A 25,941-nucleotide genomic window follows, 5' to 3' on the forward strand; every position below is an offset into this window, starting at 1 on the left:
ACTACGAATGGACAAGTTGAGCGTACACACAGTACAATTATTGAAATCGCGAAAAATTTAGCTGACCAGAATAATTCAGCACCGGATGACAAAATTTTTGAAGCTGTGCGGCAGTACAACAAAATCATACATTCCGTTACCAACGAGAAACCCGAGGACGTGTTTTATAATCAAAGGGGGTATCCCGACATCCAAGAACGGATGCAACAAAACCAGGAAAGAGTCTTGCGTCACCACAATTGCAATCGAAAGCAGCTGAACTATAATCCAGGTGATGTAATATTTTCCAAGACGCACAGGCGTAATAAGAACGTAAGAAAATACGCGAAGCACGTTGTAAAAAAAGATAACGGAAAGACTGTAACGACTAAAAAGGACGGATTATCCATAAGGATAACATAAGAGTAAAGGCATGTACGGAATAATTTTCTTTTACTTTTCCCTATCGCATTATGCGACAATATAATAGATTTAAGTAACAAGAAATATGTTCTCGTAGAAAGTGACCTCGTATACATATATAAAAACAGTTCCTTTCTATATCATATTTCAAATTTATCAAAAATACTTGCGCCCTATGAAGATATAATGAGATCTTCTTATAGTTTAGAAAAACAGCCCGAAACAAAAACATTAATAAATAAAATAGAAACATTAAAAAATCAACTTATGCCAAATATACATATATAGGTCAAAAAGATCTCTTAACTTTTTTGGTTCTGTACTTAAATTTATAACTGGTACACCAGATCATGACGACCTTATCGAAATAAAGACTTCAATTAATATGCTAATAGAAATTAATAACAAACAAAGAGCATTAATTAGCAATTTGAAAGAATTCTTGAAACACTCGATCCTAAATCAATAAATTAGAATTTAGTAATAGGAGAAATTTATAACGAATTACAAACAATAACTAATACTATTGATATGAAAAAAAAAATATATTTTTTTTACTCTGCCACACTTAATCTGAATGATGTGCAAAAATTAATAAATCATGAATAGTTGGATCTTCCACTAATAATTATATTGGAGTATTCTGATATCCATATTTGTTATTTAGAACAGACTATAATTACAATTTACAAATACCCAATACTCGAAACTAAATGTAAATTATTTAATGTATACCCCTTAGCTCATAAGCATGGTAAAATTATTCTACATAGATCCTAAGATAGCAAAATGTAATAATTATCAAAAGGTTTCAAAATGCAAGAATTTTTTCAGCAATGAGAATCCTCTGATAATTGCACTATCAATATACTAAATGATAATCCAGCGAAATGAATCGTCTTCAACAACAACAATTTGTAGCAGCATAGCGAGGACGCACCGTTTTTAACCCTAGAAGGGTACTGTGAGTAAAATTTACTCACATACGGAATAGATTTGTTCGTAAATCAGCAGGTTGGCCACACTGAAAGTCAAGCCACTAGCAGTGCTTGTCCCACTCTGTCATTAATCGGCTGCCGCAAGCATTGAATGGTGTTGTTTGATTTATCGCGCTTGTGGACAATTTAAAAAAAGTTAGTGAGTAAAATTTACTTATCGGTACCCTTTACGTACTAAACTGTGTGAGTCAAATTTACTCATCGGTACCCTTTACGTACTAAATTGTGTGAGTAAAATTTACTCATCGGTACCCTTTACGTACTAAATTGTGTGAGTCAAATTTACTCATCTGTACCCTTTACGTGAGTCATATTTACTTATCGGTACCCTTTACGTACTAAATTGTGTGAGTCAAATTTACTCATCGGTACCCTTTACGTACTAAATTGTGTGAGTAAAATTTACTCATCGGTACCTATAAGCGCCTACAATTTAACCGTACCCTTCTAGGGTTAAAAAGGAGGGGAGTTAGCGACACTGAAGATAGCCTAAGTAAATTTCACACTTAACCTAAACAAACAATAAAACACAACAGACAGAATTCCATAACGAAAAACTGATAAGCATAACAAAACTATCTTTGTTCTAGCAAGATAACGGATATCGAATTACAACAAAGAAGTTGTATGCAGATAACAGCGGCCGCATTACATATGTAGTAAGTATAAATAGCACTAACCGTGCGATTCTGTAACGTGAGACAGTCTCAAGTCTCTAAATTTGAGATTTTGAGTTAGAGACAATTTTTGAGACTTGAGATGATTTTGCTATTCTGTAAGTGACAGTCTCAAAATCTATTACATTTCATTATTCAGAGATGTTTTTACACTTGAATGAAAATAAATATATCGATAACATATATTAATTTTTCTATAACATTGTCAAAAAACATATTTATCAATAAAAATGAAAATATATGTTGACTTTGTTTCATAATATTTACGAAATTTATGTAAAATTTATTCATTTTTAACTTTTTCGTGTTTGAGTTGCTTACAAAATATAAAAATACGACAATCGATTAATATCTATGATGATCTCTATTCAGTATATTCAAAATGGCAGACAAGAGCTCTTTTTAGTTTTGTGACCGGCTAACTACCAGGTCTCAATATTTTGAGACTAACGCTAGAGACTGTTTAGTGAATAGTAACTAGTCTCAAATTGAGACTTTGCCTCAAAATGTCTCAAATAGAGACTAGAGACTGGTTACAGAATCCCGCTATAAGATCATAAAATGTAGTCAGTAAGAAATTTTGAATAAAAAAGGCAACACGAAAATAATTGTACTGTCCAAATAAGTTAAATTTCTTTTACTCGCGACAATCAACAGTTTGTTAACTCACTCATGCATTCGTAGTTACGATAATTTGGCAAATTTGGCATAAACATTCGTGACGAGTTCATATTTCGTTGAAGTGAATTGACAAAAGGCAGGTGGACTTGATTGGCTGACATGTCGAAATGATCATCGCGAAAAGTGTGCGAACTTCAGTGGCATGCGAAGTAGCTATCGAATCGTCCATCGTTTGATTACATTTATTATCATGTTCCAGCAATTGTAATTGCTTGCGTACTTCTCAAAAAGTTACACACACTCTACCATTCACAGTGCCCAATGACTCAAATGAAATTGAACCACGTACATTTATCAATAGCAACCGAAGGTATTAGCAATCGTCGTTTTCGGGTGGATTATGTAAATTCGTTGAGAACACACCTGGATGTTTATCTACTGGTTGGCCTTACTTTCTGCGTAGCTATTTCTTCGACGATGCATTCCATGTATAATATCAAGGCATTTCCGAATAGAGCAATGTTCTCGCAAACGAATCACTGACGCAAGTTGAGAAAAAACTCGTCAATGTCAATGTCAATAATGTTGGAACTGTTTCCGCTGGATAGACTGTATTCTCTGGGTTGAAAAACACTCCTTAGCCATTCTCCAAATGAACTGCGAAACGCACAACAGTCGAAAAACATTCATGAATTGCAAAAGTAAATACCCTACAAAGCGCTTTATTGCAATCCACGTATCGACCGTATCGTTCAAGACCAATAACCGCCATATTGGTTCCTTTGGTGACGTACTTACAAACGTATTTTATAGATTACACCAAACTGCAATACTAAACATTGATATGAGTTTTGAATGTGAATTAGACAACAGTGGAGAATATAGTTCGATCCATATGTTGTCAACTTCGATATTCACTACTCTAAGTTGTATGGTCGTCTGATGAGCTACAACGATAGAGTGGATATCCATCATTTCCAGTTTGCGATTCCGAAAGAAAAGCAAGTGGATAGTGCTTCGTGCATTTATTGTTAGACATACAAACCGAAGTGGGATTGTGGTGTCCGCAAGGTCCATGAACCATATTGGTTTTCATCACTTCGTTTAATACGGGATCTTTCTCTGCATCAGGAATTTCCGCAGAAATGATTTTATCAACTTGATCTGGTGGAACCACTATCCACCATCCAAAGAAGAACATCGTAGCTGTTTTTTGGAAAGTCGTGCTGTGACAACGTGACGATCCTTTGCTGATTGACCCCGATCCATAATTCCACACGTATGTCATCGCATCCTGGGAGTACTCGTTCATGTGCCTTGGCGTTGATGGCAAAAAGAACACCGACCGATATTAGCGGGCCCTCTTCGTGGCTTCGTCACAAATTTCAATCTGTAATTGATCACTTCGTTTTCACTGAATAATTTTCAAATTTTTTTTTTTTTTTAAATAGCCGGAATAAAAGAGCAAGCGACCGAAATTGAACGATTCAAATAACTTACAAATCAAAATACCGAAAAACAAAAAAAAAAGGATTGTATGAAAAAAGCCAAGTTTTGGAAATTTCCAATTTTTCGACTTTTTCTTATGAAAAGTTTTTTTTTTATTTCTGAACCTTTCCGGATCCACAGTGAACAACTTCTGAAAATATCATGAAGATTGGTTTCGCCGTTCTCGAGCTTAGCGTTACTAACAAACAAACATTCATTTTTACTTACATAAGGATGTACATATATACAAAATAAAACGTTTGTATGGGAAACAGAAAGGGACTGTTTTTAGGCGTTTTCCGGCAATTTTCCTAGTTTTTTTTACATAAGAACCTTCTCTTAATAATAACAAATACAACAATAAAAGAATTAGTGAAATCGGTCCAGCCATTCACGCGTAATGCCGTGACAACGGAAAACGGGTTTCATTTTTATATGTATATATACAGTGGCTCACAGCTTGTTTGACCTACCTTATATTTTCTAAAATAAATGAGTATAACTTTTTAACTAAAAAAGATAGCAAAAAAATAAAAACGCAGTTTTTTTATTGGGTATTGAAGGTATAATAAAATGATTAAGTCTTATTAAATTAACAAAAGATTTCATATTTATTCAACTTAAAAGAAAAATACTGATTATTTCAATGTCACAGCTTGCTTGACCCATTTCCTAAATTAATTAAAAATTAACAAAAGGATAACAAAATTTTAATGTTTTGTATGGCCTCCCTTCTAGTCTATGACCATTTTTAGGTGCTTTGGCATAGATTCCATCAACTTTTTTGTTGTTTCTGGAGGTAGTTCTGTATTCGTTTTTATTGGAGATCTGTCGTTTGCGGATATTTGTAACCAAAATGGACCACAGGTTTTCAATTACGTTTAGGTCGGGTGGTTGTGCCGGTGATTTCATCAAATGTGGGCAATTGTAAATTAGCCAACTTTGAACGATTGCCGAAGTATGTTTGGGATCGTTGTCTTGGTAAAATCTAAAATCGTCCTTTACACCTAGATCCTCGGCGCTTTGAATCAAATTATTCTTCAGGATATTGAGATAAAGCATTTTGTCCATTGTTGACTCTATGAACTGAAGCCTTCCAACACCTGCAGCCGACATACAGGCCCACACCATTACATGGCCACCACCATGCTTTACAGTCGGCTTTAGGTGCTTATCTTGAAGCTCTGTATTGGGCTTCCTCCACACATATCAAAGTCCATCGGATCCAAAAATATTGAATTTGGACTCATCAGCAAAAATGATATCATTCCAGAATCCTGCATCCTTTTTTATGTGTTCCTTTGCGAACTTCAAGTGGTTGTCTCTATTTTTTTATTAATAAACGGCTTCTTGCGAGCAACTCGGCCATGAAAATTGTGTTTTTTTAAAACACGTCGGACATCACTGGCTAGTTTGGGGGCTGAAATCTTTGGGTCTTTTTTTAATTTTTTGCACAATATAGTGTTCATCTGTTTTACTAAAAATCTTGTTTGGCGCTTTTTTTCCTTTATTTTCGATGCGGTTTTCGAAACCGAATCTGTGAAGGATGGCTTTCACGGTACCATCTGGTATATTCACAATTTTTGCAATTTCTCGCCGAGAAAGTCCGTTTTTATGGTGTTTAAGGACCAATTTTTATTGTTCGATTGTTGCGCGTCTTCCCATGGTTGTAACACGTGCTTTCTTAACAAAATCCAATCCAATGGAACGTCTGCTCCATCGTCATCGATTGGGGAATAGGGTTCGCCTTCTTCTGGCGCGTACTTTCACTGCCATTCAGCAGGCTGAAGAAGTGTTCCCTCTTCGCATCGGTCGCTAGATCACCTTTGGGGTTCTGGAAGAGTGTGCTCCAGTCTTGAAACCGTCTGTTAGCCGCCGCATTTTTTCGTAGAATTTTCGAGCATTACCCCTATCGGCCAGTTTGTAAATTTTTTGTACTCGAATTCGAATTTCGGCCTCTTTTTTTTCTTTCTGCAAATGCGTCTCGCTTCCTTCTTGAACTCTCGGTATCTATCCCATCCCGCAAGTGTTGTGGTCGATCGTAACGTTGCGAGGTAGGCAGTCTGTTTTATCTCTACTGCGAAACGGCAATTCTCATTCTACCGGCTGTTCCTTTTCGGTCGCAGAAAACCAATAGTTTCGTTTGCAGCTGTACATTACGAGCTTGAAATACCGTCCAACAGCTCCCTTATACCGATTTGATGATGAGTGCTCATAAGGAGCAGGAGTGCAAGTCGAGTAGTTAATTGTTGAAATGTTAACTTTCCACTATAGATAGAAGCAAACACGAAAAGTGTTATACCTATGTTTCTGATATATACTACTGTGATCAAATTGAAATTTTTGAATTATACATTTAAATTATAGTTTAAGCAATGGAAAAAGTTAGTTCTCGTACATATGTAAATGTTTTTATCTTAAACGCAATCGCGCATAAATAATGACGAATGTCAATAAGTTTTGCTAAAGGGTGGCAATTCGAAGATATTGGTAATTTTTTTGCTATTTAATTACACTGTGATAGTCCAAAAAAAAGACAAGACCAAATTCGACAAAATTTCATAAAAGCAATAAATCGAGATGCTTTTAAATGTTTGACAGAAATATTTCCAAGACTAAGTGTGGCGAAAATAAAAGAAGGTATTTTAAGTCTTTTAATAGAACGAATGTTATGTTGATACATTATTTTCAGGTGTTCTCAATGGCCCCGATATAAGAAAACTTATGAAGAATGCAAAATTCGGAGAACTTCTAAGGCCAAATGAAAAAATTGCCTGGAACTCCGTTATAAACCATTGCTTAGGAGTTCATCGGTCTGAAGATTGGAAAAAATATGTGGATGACATGGTGGACGCTTTTGAAGAAACAGGTGTGAATATGTCCTTAAAAATTCATTTCCTTCACCATCACAAGGACCATTTTGAGCAGCAAGTTCCGACTGAATCCGATGAGCATGGAGAAAGATTTCACCAAGTCGCCGCCCCCCTTGAGCATTGGTACAGCGGCAAAAAGCTTGACTCGTTGCTTGCTGATTTGTGCACAATATAAGTATCAAAGGGTAAAATATTGACGAAACGTGAGGGAAAAAAACATTAAAAAAAATGAATTAAATTTCAGTTTTTTCGACATATTGGCTATAAGGACACAAAAGACATTGATTTTGGGGTTTACAGTCATCTAAGAACTTAAAGACGGACTTATTCTGAGAAGCTTTGCCAATGAAAGTTTACCAAAAAAGTCAACATTAAAAAAGTTAGAGACCGAAGAAAATGTGCCTTTCTCTTACAATGGGCCACTTTGACGAAAAACTTCAACAAATTTTTTGTATGAAACCATGATTGTAACTCAAAAAAGTAATGATGCAGTTCGATTCATAGGACCCGAAATAGGGGGAAACCGTCGGATTTGGTCTTGTCTTTTTTTTTTTGAAAAAAGCTATCACTGTGTTATCGTTAAAATCGTTTTTCGCTTACAAAATAGAAATTATTTGATATCAGTTATTTATTACTCGCTGAAGAATTTATATGCGTGAATTGAAATAAAAGTTGAAGAGTAAGCTGTTATGCGTTCATGAAAAAATATTTATAGCTTATCATGACAGTATTATTTGTCAAGGTATTATTTATCTATTTCCTCAAAATGTCCTTGAATAAAATTCCAATGCTGGCAATAGCACATAAGCGAAAAGCATACATTATTGTTATTAATTTTACAAATATATATATATATATATTGGATAATCATACATCCTCAAAACTGATTGCTTATTGTTGTTTAAGCTTCACTGCTGAATTTACTTTAAAATAAGATTATCTTATCATTCATACGATGTGATCTACATTGAATACCTGGTGAAGAACAAAAGTGCCACTAAGCTCCATTATGCCGAACTATTAGCTAATTCGACCCCGGATTACAGAAATTACGGTACATTTGGCGAAGTAAAAAGTATTTTCTACCATGACAACGCATCCGCTGATACCTCCGTCGGCGTATCGTCAAATTGGACAAACTAGACTGCGAACTGCTTTCCCATCCAAAAAATTACAAATGATATTTATTGTTCAGACGGACATTAACAAAGGAACAAAATTGATACTATATTTGCATGACAATACAATTTCTGGATTTAGATAGATACTTACGAGTTTAATGAGGTTACATACCTTGATGGTTCCCTTACTTTAACTGAATAGCGAATACCCTGGGGTATGACACATATTTCATTTGGTCTTACTACAAATTTGCCAAATTCAGTAGTTATTTCCAAACATCCCTTCTGAGGCACTAAAAAACAAAAAAAAAAACATATTTGAATTAATTTTTAATTTTTCCAAAGCTTTTGATGTAAGATAAATGTTGAAAGGAAAATAAATCATAGTAGAATGAAACCCTTTGGATAGAATAACAAAAGTTACAGGAAATATAATGGAGGAAAACTGTTGAATTTTTAAGGGTTAAAAACTGTTTACTTCGATTTCCGGCAAAAGATCTATTTACAAGTTGTCTACAACTTCAGTTTTAACACATTTCTCGCATAACCTCAAAATTTACGAAAAAAATTAAATGACCAAGTTTGGATTTTTTATACTCTTACAACATGTTGCCACAGTTTTCAATACTTTATTTAACTAACAGTTGTTAGATATACAAGTAAAATGGTTAACATATACATTTTCGGTGTGACGAGACGAATTGAAATTCAATGATTGTCTGTCCGTCCGTCCGTGTGTGGTGTAATTTGAGCAAAAATTAAGATGTCTTGATGAAACTTGGTCTCATAAACATCATTTTCTTACAGTAAAAGGTGAAATCAGTCCATAAATCAGTATATGGGGTCTATATTATATTTGATTTTCGAAATTTTCGTGGATTTTATCGGTCATTGTGTGAGTTAAATAGATAGAATTATAAAAAATCTTGAAAAATTTAGAGGAGTGACAAAATGCAAAAAATTTTGTATGGCTATGAATATAATCAAATGTATGCAAAAAATTTTTAATTATATAAGGAAAAGTGAAGTAAAAGTATTAAAAATATCAATGTGGATATTTAAAGGACTAAGGGGTAAAGGCCTTGCACACCTTGTAAACCGTATATGTTTACCATTGCGTAAATGACTTGTAAAAATTAGTATAAAAATTCATTTGCCCATACCGGATAAATTTACGTAGCGATTTCGTTGGGCAAGCAATGTGCGTAGACTTACTAGAATGCGAATGGAACCCTGCCAAATGATCAGCTGATTTGTTTCTTTGTCGAAATTGCAAAAAGATGGAAGGGGTAAGCATAAAAAAAGAAATTACAATTTTAATTTATGTCCATTATTGTCACATTTTAGAACTCACAATAAAAACAAAATAGGAAACGCATTAACCCGACTTTTGGAGTCTCGCTTGAGCATGGAATGCAATATAACAATTTTGTTTATGTGTATATATATAATATATACATATATAAGATTTAATAATGCTTTTTAGCAACCCACTGCCCAAAGGTTTTACGAGAAGGCTTTTTAATATTAATAATTGTTTACTTGAAAACAATTTATGGATTCATATCTTGGATTAGCGATAACACTGTGAAACGTTTTGATTCACCCTCATTAGTATATAAATTTTGGTTATTATAGCGTGATCAGCCAACAACGTAAATCCGTAGCCCGTGTCAGCCGATACGACCAGCGATCAGCGAAAAACGCTACTCCCTTCCGCTTTGCCGTAGGATGCCGTAGATTTATACGGCATTCGGATTTTTTCCGTAGAAACGTGTGAGCTGATTGCTCTCTCACAACGCAGGGTTGCCAGTCTCGATTAACTGTAGTAATTACAAAAATTATTTTAAATATGTTTGAAATTTTCTTAAACTAACTCAAAATCAGAGTCGAATGCTATTAGTTATAAATATATAAACTATTTTTAATAGTTTTTTTTCTGTTTTGATATTTTATGTTATGAAAGTTTGTAATTGAAAATTTAGATGTGTACACAATAGGGGTATGCGAATCCAGTTCGAGTCAAATATCGAATATTTCGAATAGTTCGAATAATTCGAATAATGCGAATAATTCGAGCAATTCGAAATATTCGAAGAAGTAAAATCTTAAATAGATTATTCTATTGCAGTAATAGAACAAAATTAAAGAAAATAAAACTATTATTTAATTCAAATTGATTTAGACATTTATTAACATAGTTGATCTAGCTCTGCTTTAGTAGGAGGCCCGAGTTTCTGACGTTTTGGCCATTCTTTAGTACTTCTACTTTCTTTTGCAACTATACCCTTTTTTCCTATTTCAACACATATCTGATATAAAATAGGATGTTTCGAATGTAAATGCTTCAACATAGGTGACGTAGTAGCTAGAAAAACATAATGATTAATTTATATAGATATACATATATGTATATATAAGTCAGAAAAAAACATCATACGTGTTGGTAATTTTAATACTTTCGAGCAAGTATTACATATTGCTCTTCGGTATCCTTCAGTACACAGCTTAAAAAAATTCCAAGCAGGACCCCGATGTGTTGAAGACACAACCTCATTATCATCTCCCATACCAACTTCAGGTTCTACTTCCATAATCACAATTTCCTCTTCATAATTATGGGAACACATTTATTCAATTTAAAAAAAAATAACCAATGTTTGATTTTTTGAATATTTGAAACGAAAATGACAGATGTAATTAAAAAATCATGCAAATAGTCAAATATGAAAATTATTCGAATTATTCGAACTATTCGAATAATGCGAATATACGGGTCGAATCTTGGATCGAATAATTCGGTTCGATTCGCGTCGAATAATTCGAAATTTTGAATATTCGCATGCCCCTAGTACACAATTATATATGCGTATTGAGCAATGGCAACATTGTTCAAATGAAAACAAAAAAAGACGGCTGATTACTGCGATTTTACCACGGGCTCAACTTTTCACACATTTTGCTCTCTAAGAAAGGCAACTGAGGAGGGAGTAGCGTTTTTCGCTGATCACACTATTAGATACTGTTTCTTTCCCGCACCTTTCAGCTCATCACAAATTTCCCGAAAATAAAGAATTAAACGATGTTCTTGGTATGTCCAAACGTATTCTAATGGTGGTATATACCCAATAGGATTTTATTAAACAATTGAAAATTCAAAATTAAATTGATAATTATAAAATTATAATCTCTGTGCGTGAGAGATTTGGGAAAATGCGCACCGATCGTTGCTGATGTCGATAACCAACTGAACTGGGATCTCCTCGTGGGCGTTGTGATGGTGGTTAGTTGGCGTACTTGTGTATGAGTGTCGATGTGTGTTGCTCTCATGAGTAGTGTGGATGGTAAGTGGCGATGTGGTGAGTATGGTGGCTGTGTGTCAGTGTTGTGAGGTTGAGTTGATGTGGTGTGCTAATGTGGTGTGTATGTTGAAGTTGGGGGAGGATGCTCATTTATACATCCTGCAAAGAAGCAAAGAACGAAGTCAGCAGTAGCAGCCGAAAACAACAATCGGGCAACAACAAATGCCCTGACAGCAACCAGTCTGCAGGGACCAGCAAACGCGCAGGCAACGAAGAAAATCACAACGCAAGGTGAGAGTGTACCAACAAAAAAAAAGGTGCGTGAAGTTCCTACGCGCGGAAGAAGTTATACTTCTTCCAAGAAATGCATATCATTTTGTATGAAAGAAAACTAGCGAGAGGGAAAGGATAAAAATATGGTCGAGTGACCAACACTTTCTCATATTCAAATTTTATAAATTTATTATGCATATTTTATAAAGCAAAGTCTAATTCAATTATCATTTCTGGGTTCTGACGGATTGATATCTATAATATTTACAATTGGATTATGATAACTAAAATACGATATGAAATGTCTTACATCTATTTTATCTATATTTCTCGCGAATACCGCATCAATAGTCGTACCTCCTTTTGTCGTAGGCTCATTTCTTCCATTGATCATTTCTAATGAAAATTTCTCTCTGAGGAATGCCAGTTCAAATGAAAACAATGTGTGTTCAGCTTCTGGCAATGAGAAATTTACATTGAAATCGCCCGCAAGGAGTACCGGTTGTTCGCTATACTCTACTGGTTCTCCGATAATATCTGCAAAAGCTTGCGAACCTGCAGTTGACAACGGTAATAAAGCTTTACCGATGAACAATTTTATATCTTTCATCGATAAATTTGGTGATATATTAATGGTATTTAAACTCAATTTCTTACCATAATGATTATCGCTAGAGTTCATTTTGCATTCTATCGCACACAAATCGCCAATTCTTGTTGATGTTGATATCGTCACATCAGCATCACTCGCGTACGGAGCCTTTGTATCTAAATGAGGAGTGAGAATATGACATTTGTCTTGCTCATTGTGATAAATTTCTTCTTCCATTTCGTTGAAATCTTACAACGAAATAAAAATTTGGTACGGATATCCTGCATCCGTTGTATCCGGCTCGTTGTCGTTCATAAATGTTTCTGATAACATCAAGATGTTTTGACTGTTTAAACACTTTATCTGAGAAAACATCAACATGAGCACGAAGACTTTGACTTTGAATGATATTATTGTTCTTGTGCTAAGAAACTCGAATAAATCTTTTTCTAAGGTAATAATTGGATTTTGACGTAATTTTATCATTTCATTTCGCAAAGCGCGACATGACCTGTCATTGCTTCCAATGCCATGATAAAACTTTTTCTGTTTGTTCACTGGGATAATGTAAACTCCTTTAATGGCAACAGCTCTTGACAGTGCGACATAAACTAACTGTTGAGATTGAACTTTTTCATAATAGTAAACAATTTCATTGAAAATTCCTCCTTGCGACTTGTGAATTGTCAACCCAGAAGACTGACTACAGAAATGATCCTTTGAAGTATAGTCTTAACTTTTCAACGGCCAACGCCGAGTACGAGTATTTGAACCAAAAGTTCGCAGAAATGAAACAGAAACGATTTATCTGTTGTAACCGAGCGATCTTCGAAGAAACATAATTTCTATTATGCCACAAGACAAATTTTGAAATGAAGTCCATAAACCTCACGCTGTCGGATAAAACGCCATACCTCGTTATCGCGGGTCGATTTGCAAAGAAAGTATATGAAGACTGACTACAGAAATGATCCTGTGAAGTATAGTCTTAACTATTCAACAGCCAACGCAAAGTATTTCAACCAAAAGTCACACAAAATAGTTGAGAATTCGAAGAAATGAAACACAAACGAAAGAAAAAGAAGTATAACTTCAATAATGCACAAGCATACAAACATAGATATGCGCACACATGTGTATATGTCACCAACCAAAAATTGAAACATTGTTCAACAAAAACAACAATAGCATAAGCATGGCAACATTGGGTTGCTGGTAGAAAATCCGAGCTGTGCCGAAAGAAACTAACAACGATCGCCGATTGTCACCGCTTCCCTTGCTACACGAACATCTTCGCAGACAAGGTTGCGCAATATGCATTTAACGCAACCTTTTCCAAACTCGTATAAGAAGTATAATTTCAAAAAGGCTCGTCTGTACAAACTCACATTGACCGCTATGTTAATATAAAAAGAAAATTAAGTCCTTCAAAGTCAGCGGTCAATCCTAAAAAGTTTTAATGCGGCACACCGAATAAAAATAAAACGGAAGTTTTAAATGGCAACAGATTTGCCATACTAAGCAATAGTTCAGACGACGATGCGAAGGGTAGCACCACAGTCGTTAATGCCAAACCACATCCAATATATTTGCGCGAACGTAGCAGTAATACTCTTGTTGCGAAATTAAGTGAAATTGTTGGCACTAACAATTTTCATATAGTGCCTTTGAAAAAAGGCAATAAGACGAAACAAAAACTCAGTGTTACACTGAAAAAAGTTTCATGGAAATCGTTAAATTTTTGTCAGGTAAAAACAAAAATTATTATTCGTATCAACTGAAGAGCTCTAAGGGCCTAGTTGTTGTGATCAAGGGTATAGAGTCCGACCACGAGAAAGCAGACAATTCGTTCTAAACAATCGGTCTGCACAACATTTCGTTCGACACACTGCGCAAATCACCATTTTCGATACTAAATACATAATATACACGCTCGCGCTGAACTCAAGGTTCCGTCAACAACACCCGTCCCGCCCGCTATAGTTAACTTTTCAGCAACAGCGATCTGGCGCGCTATCTTATTCTAGCGTTTAGTCTTAAATAATTCTAAGTACAAAATATTTGTAAAAAGTAACATAGTTTTATGCTAAATAAACTTATAAATTCTAAACTTGCGAAACGGAGGTTTTTATTCTATTTGTGCGGGATAACCAATTAATAGAAACGGAATTAGAGATATACTGCTTACAAACTTATTTATGGTCCTTCGAGCTATTCCGAATGGCACTATTGGTTCCGTCCAAGAAATAAAAATACTTCAAAATCGTGATGACAAAGTTTTAAACTAAAACAAAAAAACTGGTACAGGGCGGTGATGTGACAAAAAAAAAATAATAATAATAACTAATAACTAATAGATGTACAAACATAAGTAACATATACAACAAAAGACAAAAAATAAAAAAGTGTAGTGGAGCAAACAAAAACAAAGAGTCTGGTGACACGGCAAAAATATACTTATGCAAAACTGTGGAGACAAAAACAAAATATACAAAACTTTACAAACACAAAAACCAAAAATCTGGCGCGAAAAATAAAAGCCCTAAACAATACCACAAACAAAAAAACGAAATAAACAAAATGCGATAACGATGGTGAAGTAAAACAATATCCAGTGCAGTGACCCTAATAAAAACAACACTAACCAATCAAAAGAGATATATAATACAATATTAAGTAACCAAAGCGCATAGCACAAAACCTAAAAAGAGGTAACAAAAAGAAAGAATTGTGAAAAAAACACTAAATCGCCATTATAGTGCAGTAGTACAGAAACCAGAAAAAGATATTAACATACATACGAACATATCTACATATATACAAGTACATATACATACATACATTTAAACATAAATATTAATAAAACAAAAAATAAAAACAATATACTTCAAACATATGTTTACTACCCATATGTTAAAAGTACGTGTCAAAAAACAACAAAATAGTATTAACAAATGAAACCTAACGAGCGCGAAATCTAAAAACAAAACTTAAATCAACAAGTAAGGAAGGGCTAAGTTCGGGTGTCACCGAACATTTTATACTCTCGCATGATAAAATGATAATCGAGATTTCATTATCCGTCATTTACATATTTTTTTATTTTGCTGTAAAATTAATTAGAATTAAATTCTGAGAGATTTACCGATATTTTCGGTGAAAAATTAAGTTAGGTTAGGTTAGGCACTGAGTTCTTCGTGTTCGATATCAGAGACCTTGAAAAGTTATAGTCCGATCACGACAATTTTTCCACAAGGGATACCTCAGCTCAAATTCCGTATTTGTGTAAAGTTTTATTCCGCTATCATCATTGGTTCCTAATGTATATATTATACAGAGAAGGCATCAGATCGAATTCAAAATAGCGTTATATTGGAAGATGGCGTGGTTGTGAACCGATTTCACCCATATTTCGTACATGTTATCAGGGTGTTAAGGAAATATTATATACCGAATTTCATTGAAATCGGTCGAGTAGTTCCTGAGATACGGTTTTTGGTCCATAAGTGGGCGACGCCACGCCCATTTCCAATTTTTAAAAATAGGCTGGGTGCAGCTTCCTTCTGCCATTTCTTACGTAAAATTTAGTGTTTCTGACGTTTTTTGTTAGTCGGTTAACGCACTTTTAGTGATTTTCAACATAACCTTTGTATGGGAGGTGGGCGTGGTTATTATCCGATTTCTTCCATTTTTGAACTGTATATGAAAATGCCTGAAAAAACGACCCTGTAGAGTTTGGTTGACATAGCTATAGTAGTTTCCGAGATATGTACAAAAAACTTAGTGGGGGGCGGGGCCACGCCCACTTTCCAAAAAAATTTCGTCCAAATATGCCCCTCCCTAATGCGATACTTTGTGCCAAATTTCACTTTAATATCTTTATTTATGGCTTAGTTATGACACTTTATAGGTTTTTGGTTTCCGCCATTTTGTGGGCGTGGCAGTGGGCCGATTTTGCCCATCTTCGAACTTAACCTTCTTATGGAGCCAACAAATACGTGTACCAAGTTTCATCACGATATCTCAATTTTTACTCAAGTTACAGCTTGCACGGACGGACGGACAGACAGACATCCGGATTTCAACTCTACTCGTCACCCTGATCACTTTGGTATATACAACTCTATATCGACGGACGGACGGACAGACGGACAGGCAGACATCCGGATTTCAACTCTACTCGTCACCCTGATCACTTTGGTATATATAACCCTATATCTGACTCTTTTAGTTTTAGAGTCTTTAGCAACTTTGTTGCGAGAGTATAAAAACAAGTCATAAATCGGGCGCGATGTAAAAGCACCTAAACAAAAACGGAACAAACGGGCGCGAACAATTAAAACAAATATACTACAAACAAAACTGCATCGCAAGGAGGTACATAGCTGGAGCACAGAAAGAGGGACAAAACTCGAGAAGCCCATAAGCAGCTGGAAGAGAAAGAGAATTGGTGACAAAACACGTACATAAATACATACTTGTACATACACCAAAAACGCCCCTTGTGGGAAAACAAAGTGAACGTATTTATTTCATTTATTGTAAATATATGTACATATATATGTACATATGTAAAAAATACGTTTTATATACTAACATAAAAACCGTATTTTAAAATCCGTTTTTCCGCGAAAATCGGTTACCAAACCGAACACAGTTTGGTATAACCTAGATGTATATCAATAATAAATATTTTTAATTTATTGCCTATGTACTAGCTTTCCTTTGGGTATTCAAACACGCAAACAAACAAAAATTCAAATTTACTTGCAAAATTTTCCGGCAATACCCCTTATGTTTAAACAAAACAGTAAGCGGGATTGCATAAACTACGAGTAACAGCCGGTTTCACGAAACTGATTTAAGTGAAAATTAATTTATTTCAGTTTCACCATTTGACTTAATTTGTATTTAAATGGTCACCCTTTGCCATTTAAATATTAATTAAATACTGTCATATGCAACTATGTTAACGTTTTCCAATCAGCTGATTTGCAAGTAGCAGAAGATAAATACTTACATATATTGTAAAAAATGGAATCTGACGACGAAAGTGATATGGAGTGCGAGGTTTTAATAAATATATTTATAAATCGTCGCTCTCGTATAATGAGGGAAAGAAAAAATGCACTAGGCTTAGCAAAGTAGAAATGTCACTTGATGAAAAATTCTTGCTTCGAGCTACACTCTCCATTTTTATTAATCAGTACAATTTATTTGTTTACATAAATCAGCTGTTATTCTTACTAACATCCCTGCTTTGTCATTTTTGGGTTGCCAATTATGAATAATGGTGAAACGCTGCAAACTTAAGTGCAAAGTTAAATAAAAATCAAAATTAAAATTAAATGAAACTTAAGTAAGGCAAATCATAAACATAAAACAAAAAGAGAAAAAACGAACATACATTTATACAAATTTATTTCCTTTTTATACATAATTTCAATATATGTACATACATACTAGATATATGTATGTTCAAATTGACAAACATACATATATATAAAGTTCATAAGGGAGCATACCTGCATGTTACCCACTTCGCTTTCGCGCTCTCGTTCTAGTGCGAACTTACATATGCATACATACATATGTATATAATCATACGGCATACATAGATTCTGCCTGTAATTTTATACCCTACACTGGGTACCACGAGCTAAATTATTAAAATTATAATTTTAATCACTTTTTCAAAGAACAGGTTTATCTTAATTTTCCGTAAAAAAAATAAACGGTAAGGCAAAGTAAAATTGACTTTTACAAAAGACATTTATTGAAACGTATGCAAACTTAAAAATCAGATATACATTCCAACATACGTATGTACCAGAGACCTGCACGAGTAATTAAAAAAGTAACATGTTAGCAAGCGGCGATGCCGATGCGGCGAGTACACGCTACGTAACGGTACTTTGGCATCGTGGGCATCGGCATCGTGGGAATCGGCATCGCGGCATCGCCGATTACTAACATGTTACCAGTGGTCGGCATTTCTTAGAACAATTGTGGAAACTAACTTCACACGTACGCTTACGCTCTATCGTTCAGTCGTTGTCGAGCCAGCAACGAATTAACATCATGTAAGACTATAGCGTTTCATTTGCCATTGACGATACCAGATAGTAATCGTACGATGTCACGATGCCGCGATGCCGATGCGCAATGTTACCTTCGCATCGTGGTAATCGTCAGAAGTGTTACTTAGTAACGTAATCGTACGATGCCTACCTTAATCGTGCAGGCCTCTGGTATGTACTTATACAGATGTGCATTTAAACATACACATCTTGTTAAAGACCATATTAGCACCTATTCTGCAATACCACTTGTTCTTTGTCAAACAAAAAAAAGCAGGATTAGAAGAAAAACAAAAAACAAAAAAAAAACATTACAGCATATTCTTTGCCCACTTGCATTAGCAAAAACAATTCGTGCATACGTATGTACCAGAGGCCTGCACGATTAAGGTAGGCATCGTACGATTACGTTACTAAGTAACACTTCTGACGATTACCACGATGCGAAGGTAACATTGCGCATCGGCATCGCGGCATCGTGGCATAGTACGATTACTATCTGGTATCGTCAATGGCAAATGAAACGCTATAGTCTTACATGATGTTAATTCGTTGCTGGCTCGACAACGACTGAACGATAGAGCAGAGCCGCTCAAAATAATGCGCAATTTATTTACCAACGCATACAATCACACATTTGATATCTGCTAGCGTATGATTGTGTGCGCGCGCTTGCTTAGTACACTGAGTGAAATCGTGCTATTTGGTTATTTTGTTATTAAAAATTTAGAAAAAAATAAAAAATTATGGTTTTTGATTAAAAAAGCAATTAAGAACAACAATAATTTTAAGTTAATTTTTTTAACTTTCCATGATTTTTTCCATATCGACTTCAAGATCGTAAGTTTTGATTCTCATTAAGTCCTCTATATGCTTATTCGAAACTGAATTCCTGTATTTCGAGTGTATTTTTGACGCTGGCAGAATTAGCGTCATAGCGTACCAGAGGCCTGCACGATTAAGGTAGGCATCGTACGATTACGTTACTAAGTAACACTTCTGACGATTACCACGATGCGAAGGTAACATTGCGCATCGGCATCGCGGCATCGTGGTATCGTACGATTACTATCTGGTATCGTCAATGGCAAATGAAACGCTATAGCCTCACATGATGTTAATTCGTTGCTGGCTCGACAACGACTGAACGATAGAGCAGAGCCGCTCAAAATAATGCGCAATTTATTTACCAACGCATACAATCACACATTTGATATCTGCTAGCGTATGATTGTGTGCGCGCGCTTGCTTAGTGTATTATTACACGAGGCGACAAAAGTTGCTAATTATCGGGCGATTCTCTTTTGCTGTCGCCCATTACCTTCACACGAGCAACTTGTGTTGCGCAACTCTGTTCGAGTTTTTTTCTCAATTTCTTTCACTTTACTTTAACCCATTGTCTACTCTTTGCTTTAACCCATTGTCGTTTCTTTTTCCTTATGGGTATTTGGGCCACTCTATCACATATATTAATCAGTTCTGACAATTAAGAAATACATTTTATTTATAATTCAAAATTAAAACAAAGATTATATGACAGACTTTCACATACATATGTTACCCTTTTCACTATCGTCTGAATCAATTTGTATGGCTTTCTCCATACATTTCACAATATCTTTAATTAATTCGATTTTTTCGTCATACTCCATTTTCTAAAATATTTATATTATATTATGTATATCTGTATACATATTTGCAAATTACTTGCCAAAAATTGAAATTAAATTTTTTAAATATATTCCAAATATTAATTTAAAAAAAAAATATACTCAAATGCAACTATGTACTACGAAAGAAAGAACACGAATGCCGAAAAACGTCGCAGCGAACTGCTACGAATGAGAACACAAAGCGAGTTGCTGAACACTGGAAACTCGGCGCGATTCTCCTCTCCTCGTCGCCCCCTCGCCTATAAACCAAGAGTTGCCGAGACAAAAGTTGCTGCGTGTAATAAGCGAGTTAAGTGCCCTGGAGACGATCAAATAATTGCGTCAAACAGTGCATATGTGTTAGTGATGTTCAATCGTGTGTTGCCCGCAAACGTTCAAATTAGCACGTCAAACATCAGTCTATTTTTGATCTCGTAGCGAACGGTCGTCATGTCATCGTCGGATGATGATTATCTTTTATTGGCATGTGCTGCAATTCTTATGAAAAAAAAAAAAAATTGAAAAAGAAGAAGAAGAAGGCGGAGTGGATGAAAAACTGGTACAAACAGCGTAATAAGTTTACGCATGAAAATCTTCTCGCAGAATTACAAATATCCAGCAAAACGGATTATTGTAATTTTTCTCCCGCCTAAAACCGGTACGCAAAATGTTAATTTTTTTTTTAGGTCTTCGACTGTGGCCTTTGGGTACTGTTCTCGGTATATTTCTAGAAGGATGTGGTACTGCTTCCTCTTTTCTTCTCGATTACTATAGGCTTCCACTCGAGTGTTCCACAATCCTTCTAGAATTTGATAGTGTTCTATCAATAGTAGTATAAATTTTTGTTCATTTAGAGATTTCTCCATTTTTACTTTATAAATTTTATTTTATTTGATTTTACTTTAATTATTTTATTATCTTAATTAATTTGATTTTATTTTATTTTAGTTTATTTATTTTATTTTACTTTAATTTATTTTATTTTCTTTTATTTTATTTATTTTATTTTATTTTATTTTACTTTAATTATTTTATTATCTTAATTTATTTATTATTATTTCACTTCGCTTATTTCACCTAACTTTTTTCTTCTTCCCTGCACTCTTTTTCGCTTCACTTCACTTTTCCGCAAGTATGTACGTCCTCTTCGCTTGAAGTCTTCACTGCAAATGAGTCATGCTTGTCAAACATGAGTGGAGACGATCAAATTATCTTCCGTCAAATAGAAATATCAAAAATTTTTGATTTTCATCAAACAGAGCGGACAACAAGTCGGTGTAGCGTACGTGTAGCCGACGAGAGCCGACGACACCAACACACTTAAAGTGTTTGACGCAATTATTTGATCGTCTCCAGGGCACTTTAGTACACTGAGTGAAATCGTGCTATTTGGTTATTTTGTTATTAAAAATTTAGAAAAAAATAAAAAATTATGGTTTTTGATTAAAAAAGCAATTAAGAACAACAATAATTTTAAGTTAATTTTTTTAACTTTCCATGATTTTTTCCATATCGACGTCAAGATCGTAAGTTTTGATTCTCATTAAGTCCTCTATATGCTTATTCGAAACTGAATTCCTGTATTTCGAGTGTATTTTTGACGCTGGCAGAATTAGCGTCATAGCGTACATGCTTCGACTGCATTTGCTTGCCTATACTCCGAGTATAGGCATGAAAAATTTTGAGCGGCTCTGCGATAGAGCGTAAGCGTACGTGTGAAGTTAGTTTCCACAATTGTTCTAAGAAATGCCGACCACTGGTAACATGTTAGTAATCGGCGATGCCCGCGATGCCGATACCCTCGATGCCGATGCCCACGATGCCAAAGTACCGTTACGTAGCGTGTACTCGCCGCATCGGCATCGCCGCTTGCTAACATGTTACTTTTTTAATTACTCGTGCAGGACTCTGTAGCGTACATGCTTCGACTGCATTTGCTTGCCTATACTCCGAGTATAGGCATGAAAAATTTTGAGCGGCTCTGCGATAGAGCGTAAGCGTACGTGTGAAGTTAGTTTCCACAATTGTTCTAAGAAATGCCGACCACTGGTAACATGTTAGTAATCGGCGATGCCCGCGATGCCGATACCCTCGATGCCGATGCCCACGATGCCAAAGTACCGTTACGTAGCGTGTACTCGCCGCATCGGCATCGCCGCTTGCTAACATGTTACTTTTTTAATTACTCGTGCAGGACTCTGGTATGTACAAAGCATATTGATCTCTTCAACGAGCTCTCAATTGCACAAACTATAAGTACATACGTACATACACATGTATATACAAGTCCGAGTATTAGGGTGTACCTAAATACAAAATCTTCGGACATCAAATATTTTGATTTATAAAAACGCGGTTTAATAGTAATTAACAATTCAAAATAAAACATAAATTAAAATATTACCACAGCAAATAAATATAAAACGGTATTAAAAAAATATACGTTTGTACCGATACAATCCGAACAAACTCTTATTTATTTAAAAAGAGTATACAATTTATCACACTTATCGCTTCTATTAGATACCATACATCAGTTTACACTGAGAAAAGCTTTAACAATATTTTAATACAAAAATATGCAATATATCAAAAATGGTTAATAACGGAAAAAATCAAAATACACCTGCAGGAGCTACACGCCAAAAACAGGTTGTTAAATTTATTTCAGAAAGTGACAGTTTAACAAGATACTGCACTAGATTTGCCTCTTCACCGATTCAAGAAAACTCTGAATCGTTATTAGAAATAAAAGGTCAAAATCTTAAAAATTTCTGGACTCGTCTCCAAGCGGCTCATGACGCCATAGTAGAATCTGACGATTCAAACCTATCCCAAAATTTAAAACAATCGGCTTACGCAATATATGAAAACTGCTTAGACCAATATGAAGAAACAAAAGCTATGATCTCCGATCAATTAAAGCTAATAAAAACAATTGCACCTACTCCACAACCGAGAGTAGAGCTGCCATAAATGCAACAATATCAAGAGGCAAGTTCAGGCATCCACCTCGAGGTGCCCGCATGTGACACAGAAACATTCTATGGAGGTTATGACGAATGGCCGTCCTTCCGGGACATGTTTACAGCCGTTTACATCAACCATCCAGAACTATCAGAAGCACAAAAATTTTATCACCTCAGATACAAAACGGAAGGTAAAGCAGGCGCAATAGTCAAACAGTTCGCTCTCAATGACGGAAATTTCAATTTTGCTTGGGAAGCTTTTAAAGCACGTTATGAAAACGAAAGAATATTGGTCGATAAGCAAGTCACGACACTATTAAACTTGGCTAAAATCAGGAAAGAAACAAGTGAAAAATTTGTAACACTACAATCCACTGTTTCTAATTGTTTGTCGGTTCTATCGACACTAAATATTCCCACAGGCAGCTGGGACCCAATTCTGGTAAACATTTGCACCGCCGCATTACCAGAAAAGTCATTACTTCTATGGGAGCAATCGCTCTCATCACGAAAAAAGCGCCCAACGTGGCAACAAATGGAAGATTTTCTCACGACCCAATATGAAATTGCGGAAAGGTTAGAAGAAAAAATACTCAAAACTAAGAACAAACACGACCAGAACGGAAGCTTAAATAGACCCCAAGCTAGAAGCAACAAAAGCTTTTACAAAACGCAAACGTTCATATCAGAACAAAGAAAACAAACGTCATGCGAACTATGCACAAGAGGGCATAAACTGATATCTTGTGAGAAGTTTAAAAAACTAAAAATTAATGAAAGAAACAATTTCGTGAGATCAAAAAAATTATGCACAAATTGCTTGTCACATGCGCACACATATAAAAATTGCAAAAGCAAATTCAACTGCTTAAAAAAAAGACACCATTCGATGCTTCAATACAGCACATACCCCATCTCACCTCAAAGAAGCACGTATACGCAAATAACCACAGAATTAATTGCAGAAGCAAATTCCCAAATTCAAAATTCGAAAACTTGCCAAGGGACACCATGTTGCTCAAAGGCACAAAAAGCTCAAACGCTGCACAGCGAAACACAAAGTGGACTAAGTTCAGAACTAGTTACCATACCAACTCAAGTTGAGAAAAAATCAAATCAATACCTTAATTCACAATTAAGGACATTTCAAAAGTTAAGGAAACTTTCCCCCTATAACTAACAAAACTATTAGAGATCAGTATTGTGAGCACTTCTCTAAAGCCACAACTACTCGATCAAATAAAGACCGGTACGTCGTACGACAACCAATAGAGCCACAATTTTATAATACCCCACATAAAGGTAGAAAAAATAAAGTTCGAGTTACCTCTGACAGTCCCTATATTAAAAGGTCATACTACTTTTCGGCCCCGCAGGATGGCTTTCGCCAATAATGGAAAAAAAAATCTGAACAAATCCTGGAGCGGTGGCGCACTACTACTTGTAAAATTAGTTCATACGCACTTAAATATTACCTACAATAAAATTTTCCAAAAAGCTGAATAATATTCACTGCATAAGCGCTCCTCATAATGGTAGTTGGTGAGAATCTGTTGTACATCTTGAACATCCTACTTCAAAAATTATAATTATAATGAAGCCGTTCGCAAATACCGGTCACTCTCTCGCAAAATCCCTCATAGTCATTTCATAGTCCTAACTCCAGGGCTAAGAAGTACCCATTCTGGCCACATCTGAGCCAGGCGTGGAGTTACTATCCTTCATTAGCCGAGAATAAATTAAATGCAAACAATTGCTGTTCATACAGTAAAGGCAAATAATAAATAATCCACTTAATAAAACGATAAAAGAAAAAAATCACAAATACAAAAAGTTGTCAGTAAAATCAAACAGACCCGCAAAATTAAGTTGCTTCTCTTAAGCACCTATCCGCATATTAAAATGAAAATTCAAATACATGTGGTATGTTCCCAACCAAAATACGTTCTCTTAACTCACGGATAAATACGAGTATATTACAACTCCATCAAGAAATACTTCTGCTGTCGGAACGTATTCCGCGCTTCGGCTACTCCACCAGTAGTACGTCGAAATACATACTTATAATTATAATACTAGGCAAAATATTCGCCTAGGGGGCCCAGGATGTTTAAATGAGTTAAGCATCCACCTCCTCTACCCGGTAAAACTGGCGCATCCTAATAAAACTGCAACGCAACACCAATAACTCACCACACCTATACCAACTGAACCAACAAAAGGAAGGGACCACGAGAAAGCAGACAGATCGTTCTAAACAATCCGTCTGCACAATATTTCGTTCGACACACTGCGCAAATCATCATTTTGGATACTAAATACATAATATACATGGTTACACGCATCCGTGCATACGTTCGCGCTCAACTCAAGTTTCCGTCAACAACACCCGTCCCGCCCGCTATAGTTAGCTTTTCAGCAACAGCGATCTGGCGCGCTATCTTATTCTAGCGTTTAGTCTTAAATAATTCTAAGTACAAAATATTTGTAAAAAGTAACATAGTTTTGTGCTAAATAAACTTATAAATTCTAAACTAGCGAAACGGAGGTTTTTATTCTATTTGTGCGGGATAACCAAATAAAAGAAACGGAATTAGAGATATACTGGTTACAAACTTATTTATAAAAAATGCAGCAATTGCGGAGGAAATCACACTGCTAACTATAGAGGTTGCCATGGATATAAAGATTTGAAATCGAAGTTGCAACAGGGCATTCCAGCACGTCGTAACCAAATGTTACAAACACCTCGTAATGAAATTATAGCAACCTGAGAAAAAATTTCAAATTCTATTACTTCTAACAATAATAATATGCAAGGAAACTATGCAAATGTGGTGAAAGGCAACACTGTGCAAATGCAACTGCCGCAAAATTCTCCAAATGGAGGTAT

The 25,941-nt window shown here is 35.3% G+C and overlaps 1 protein-coding gene and 2 pseudogenes across 11 annotated transcripts in view; all 3 read right to left on the reverse strand.

The window, feature by feature from the left end:
• The window catches only part of LOC115066680 (homogentisate 1,2-dioxygenase), a 312,248-nt gene that overhangs the window by 130,520 nt on the left and 155,787 nt on the right, over window positions 1-25,941 (reverse strand). For 9 of the 11 annotated variants that reach the window (XM_049462660.1, XM_049462661.1, XM_049462664.1 and 6 more), the window contains one exon: window positions 8,332-8,473. In XM_049462660.1, the coding sequence (XP_049318617.1) occupies window positions 8,332-8,473 (142 nt within the window). The remainder of the gene's footprint in view (window positions 1-8,331; window positions 8,474-25,941) is intronic. The other 2 variants (XM_049462665.1, XM_049462657.1) reach the window with 1 other exon arrangement.
• LOC125776000 (small nucleolar RNA U3) lies at window positions 12,979-13,081 on the reverse strand (annotated as a pseudogene).
• LOC125775907 (small nucleolar RNA U3) lies at window positions 13,141-13,337 on the reverse strand (annotated as a pseudogene).

This window comes from Bactrocera dorsalis, chromosome 1, assembly GCF_023373825.1.
Source record: "Bactrocera dorsalis isolate Fly_Bdor chromosome 1, ASM2337382v1, whole genome shotgun sequence".
NCBI classification, from domain to species: domain Eukaryota; kingdom Metazoa; phylum Arthropoda; class Insecta; order Diptera; family Tephritidae; genus Bactrocera; species Bactrocera dorsalis.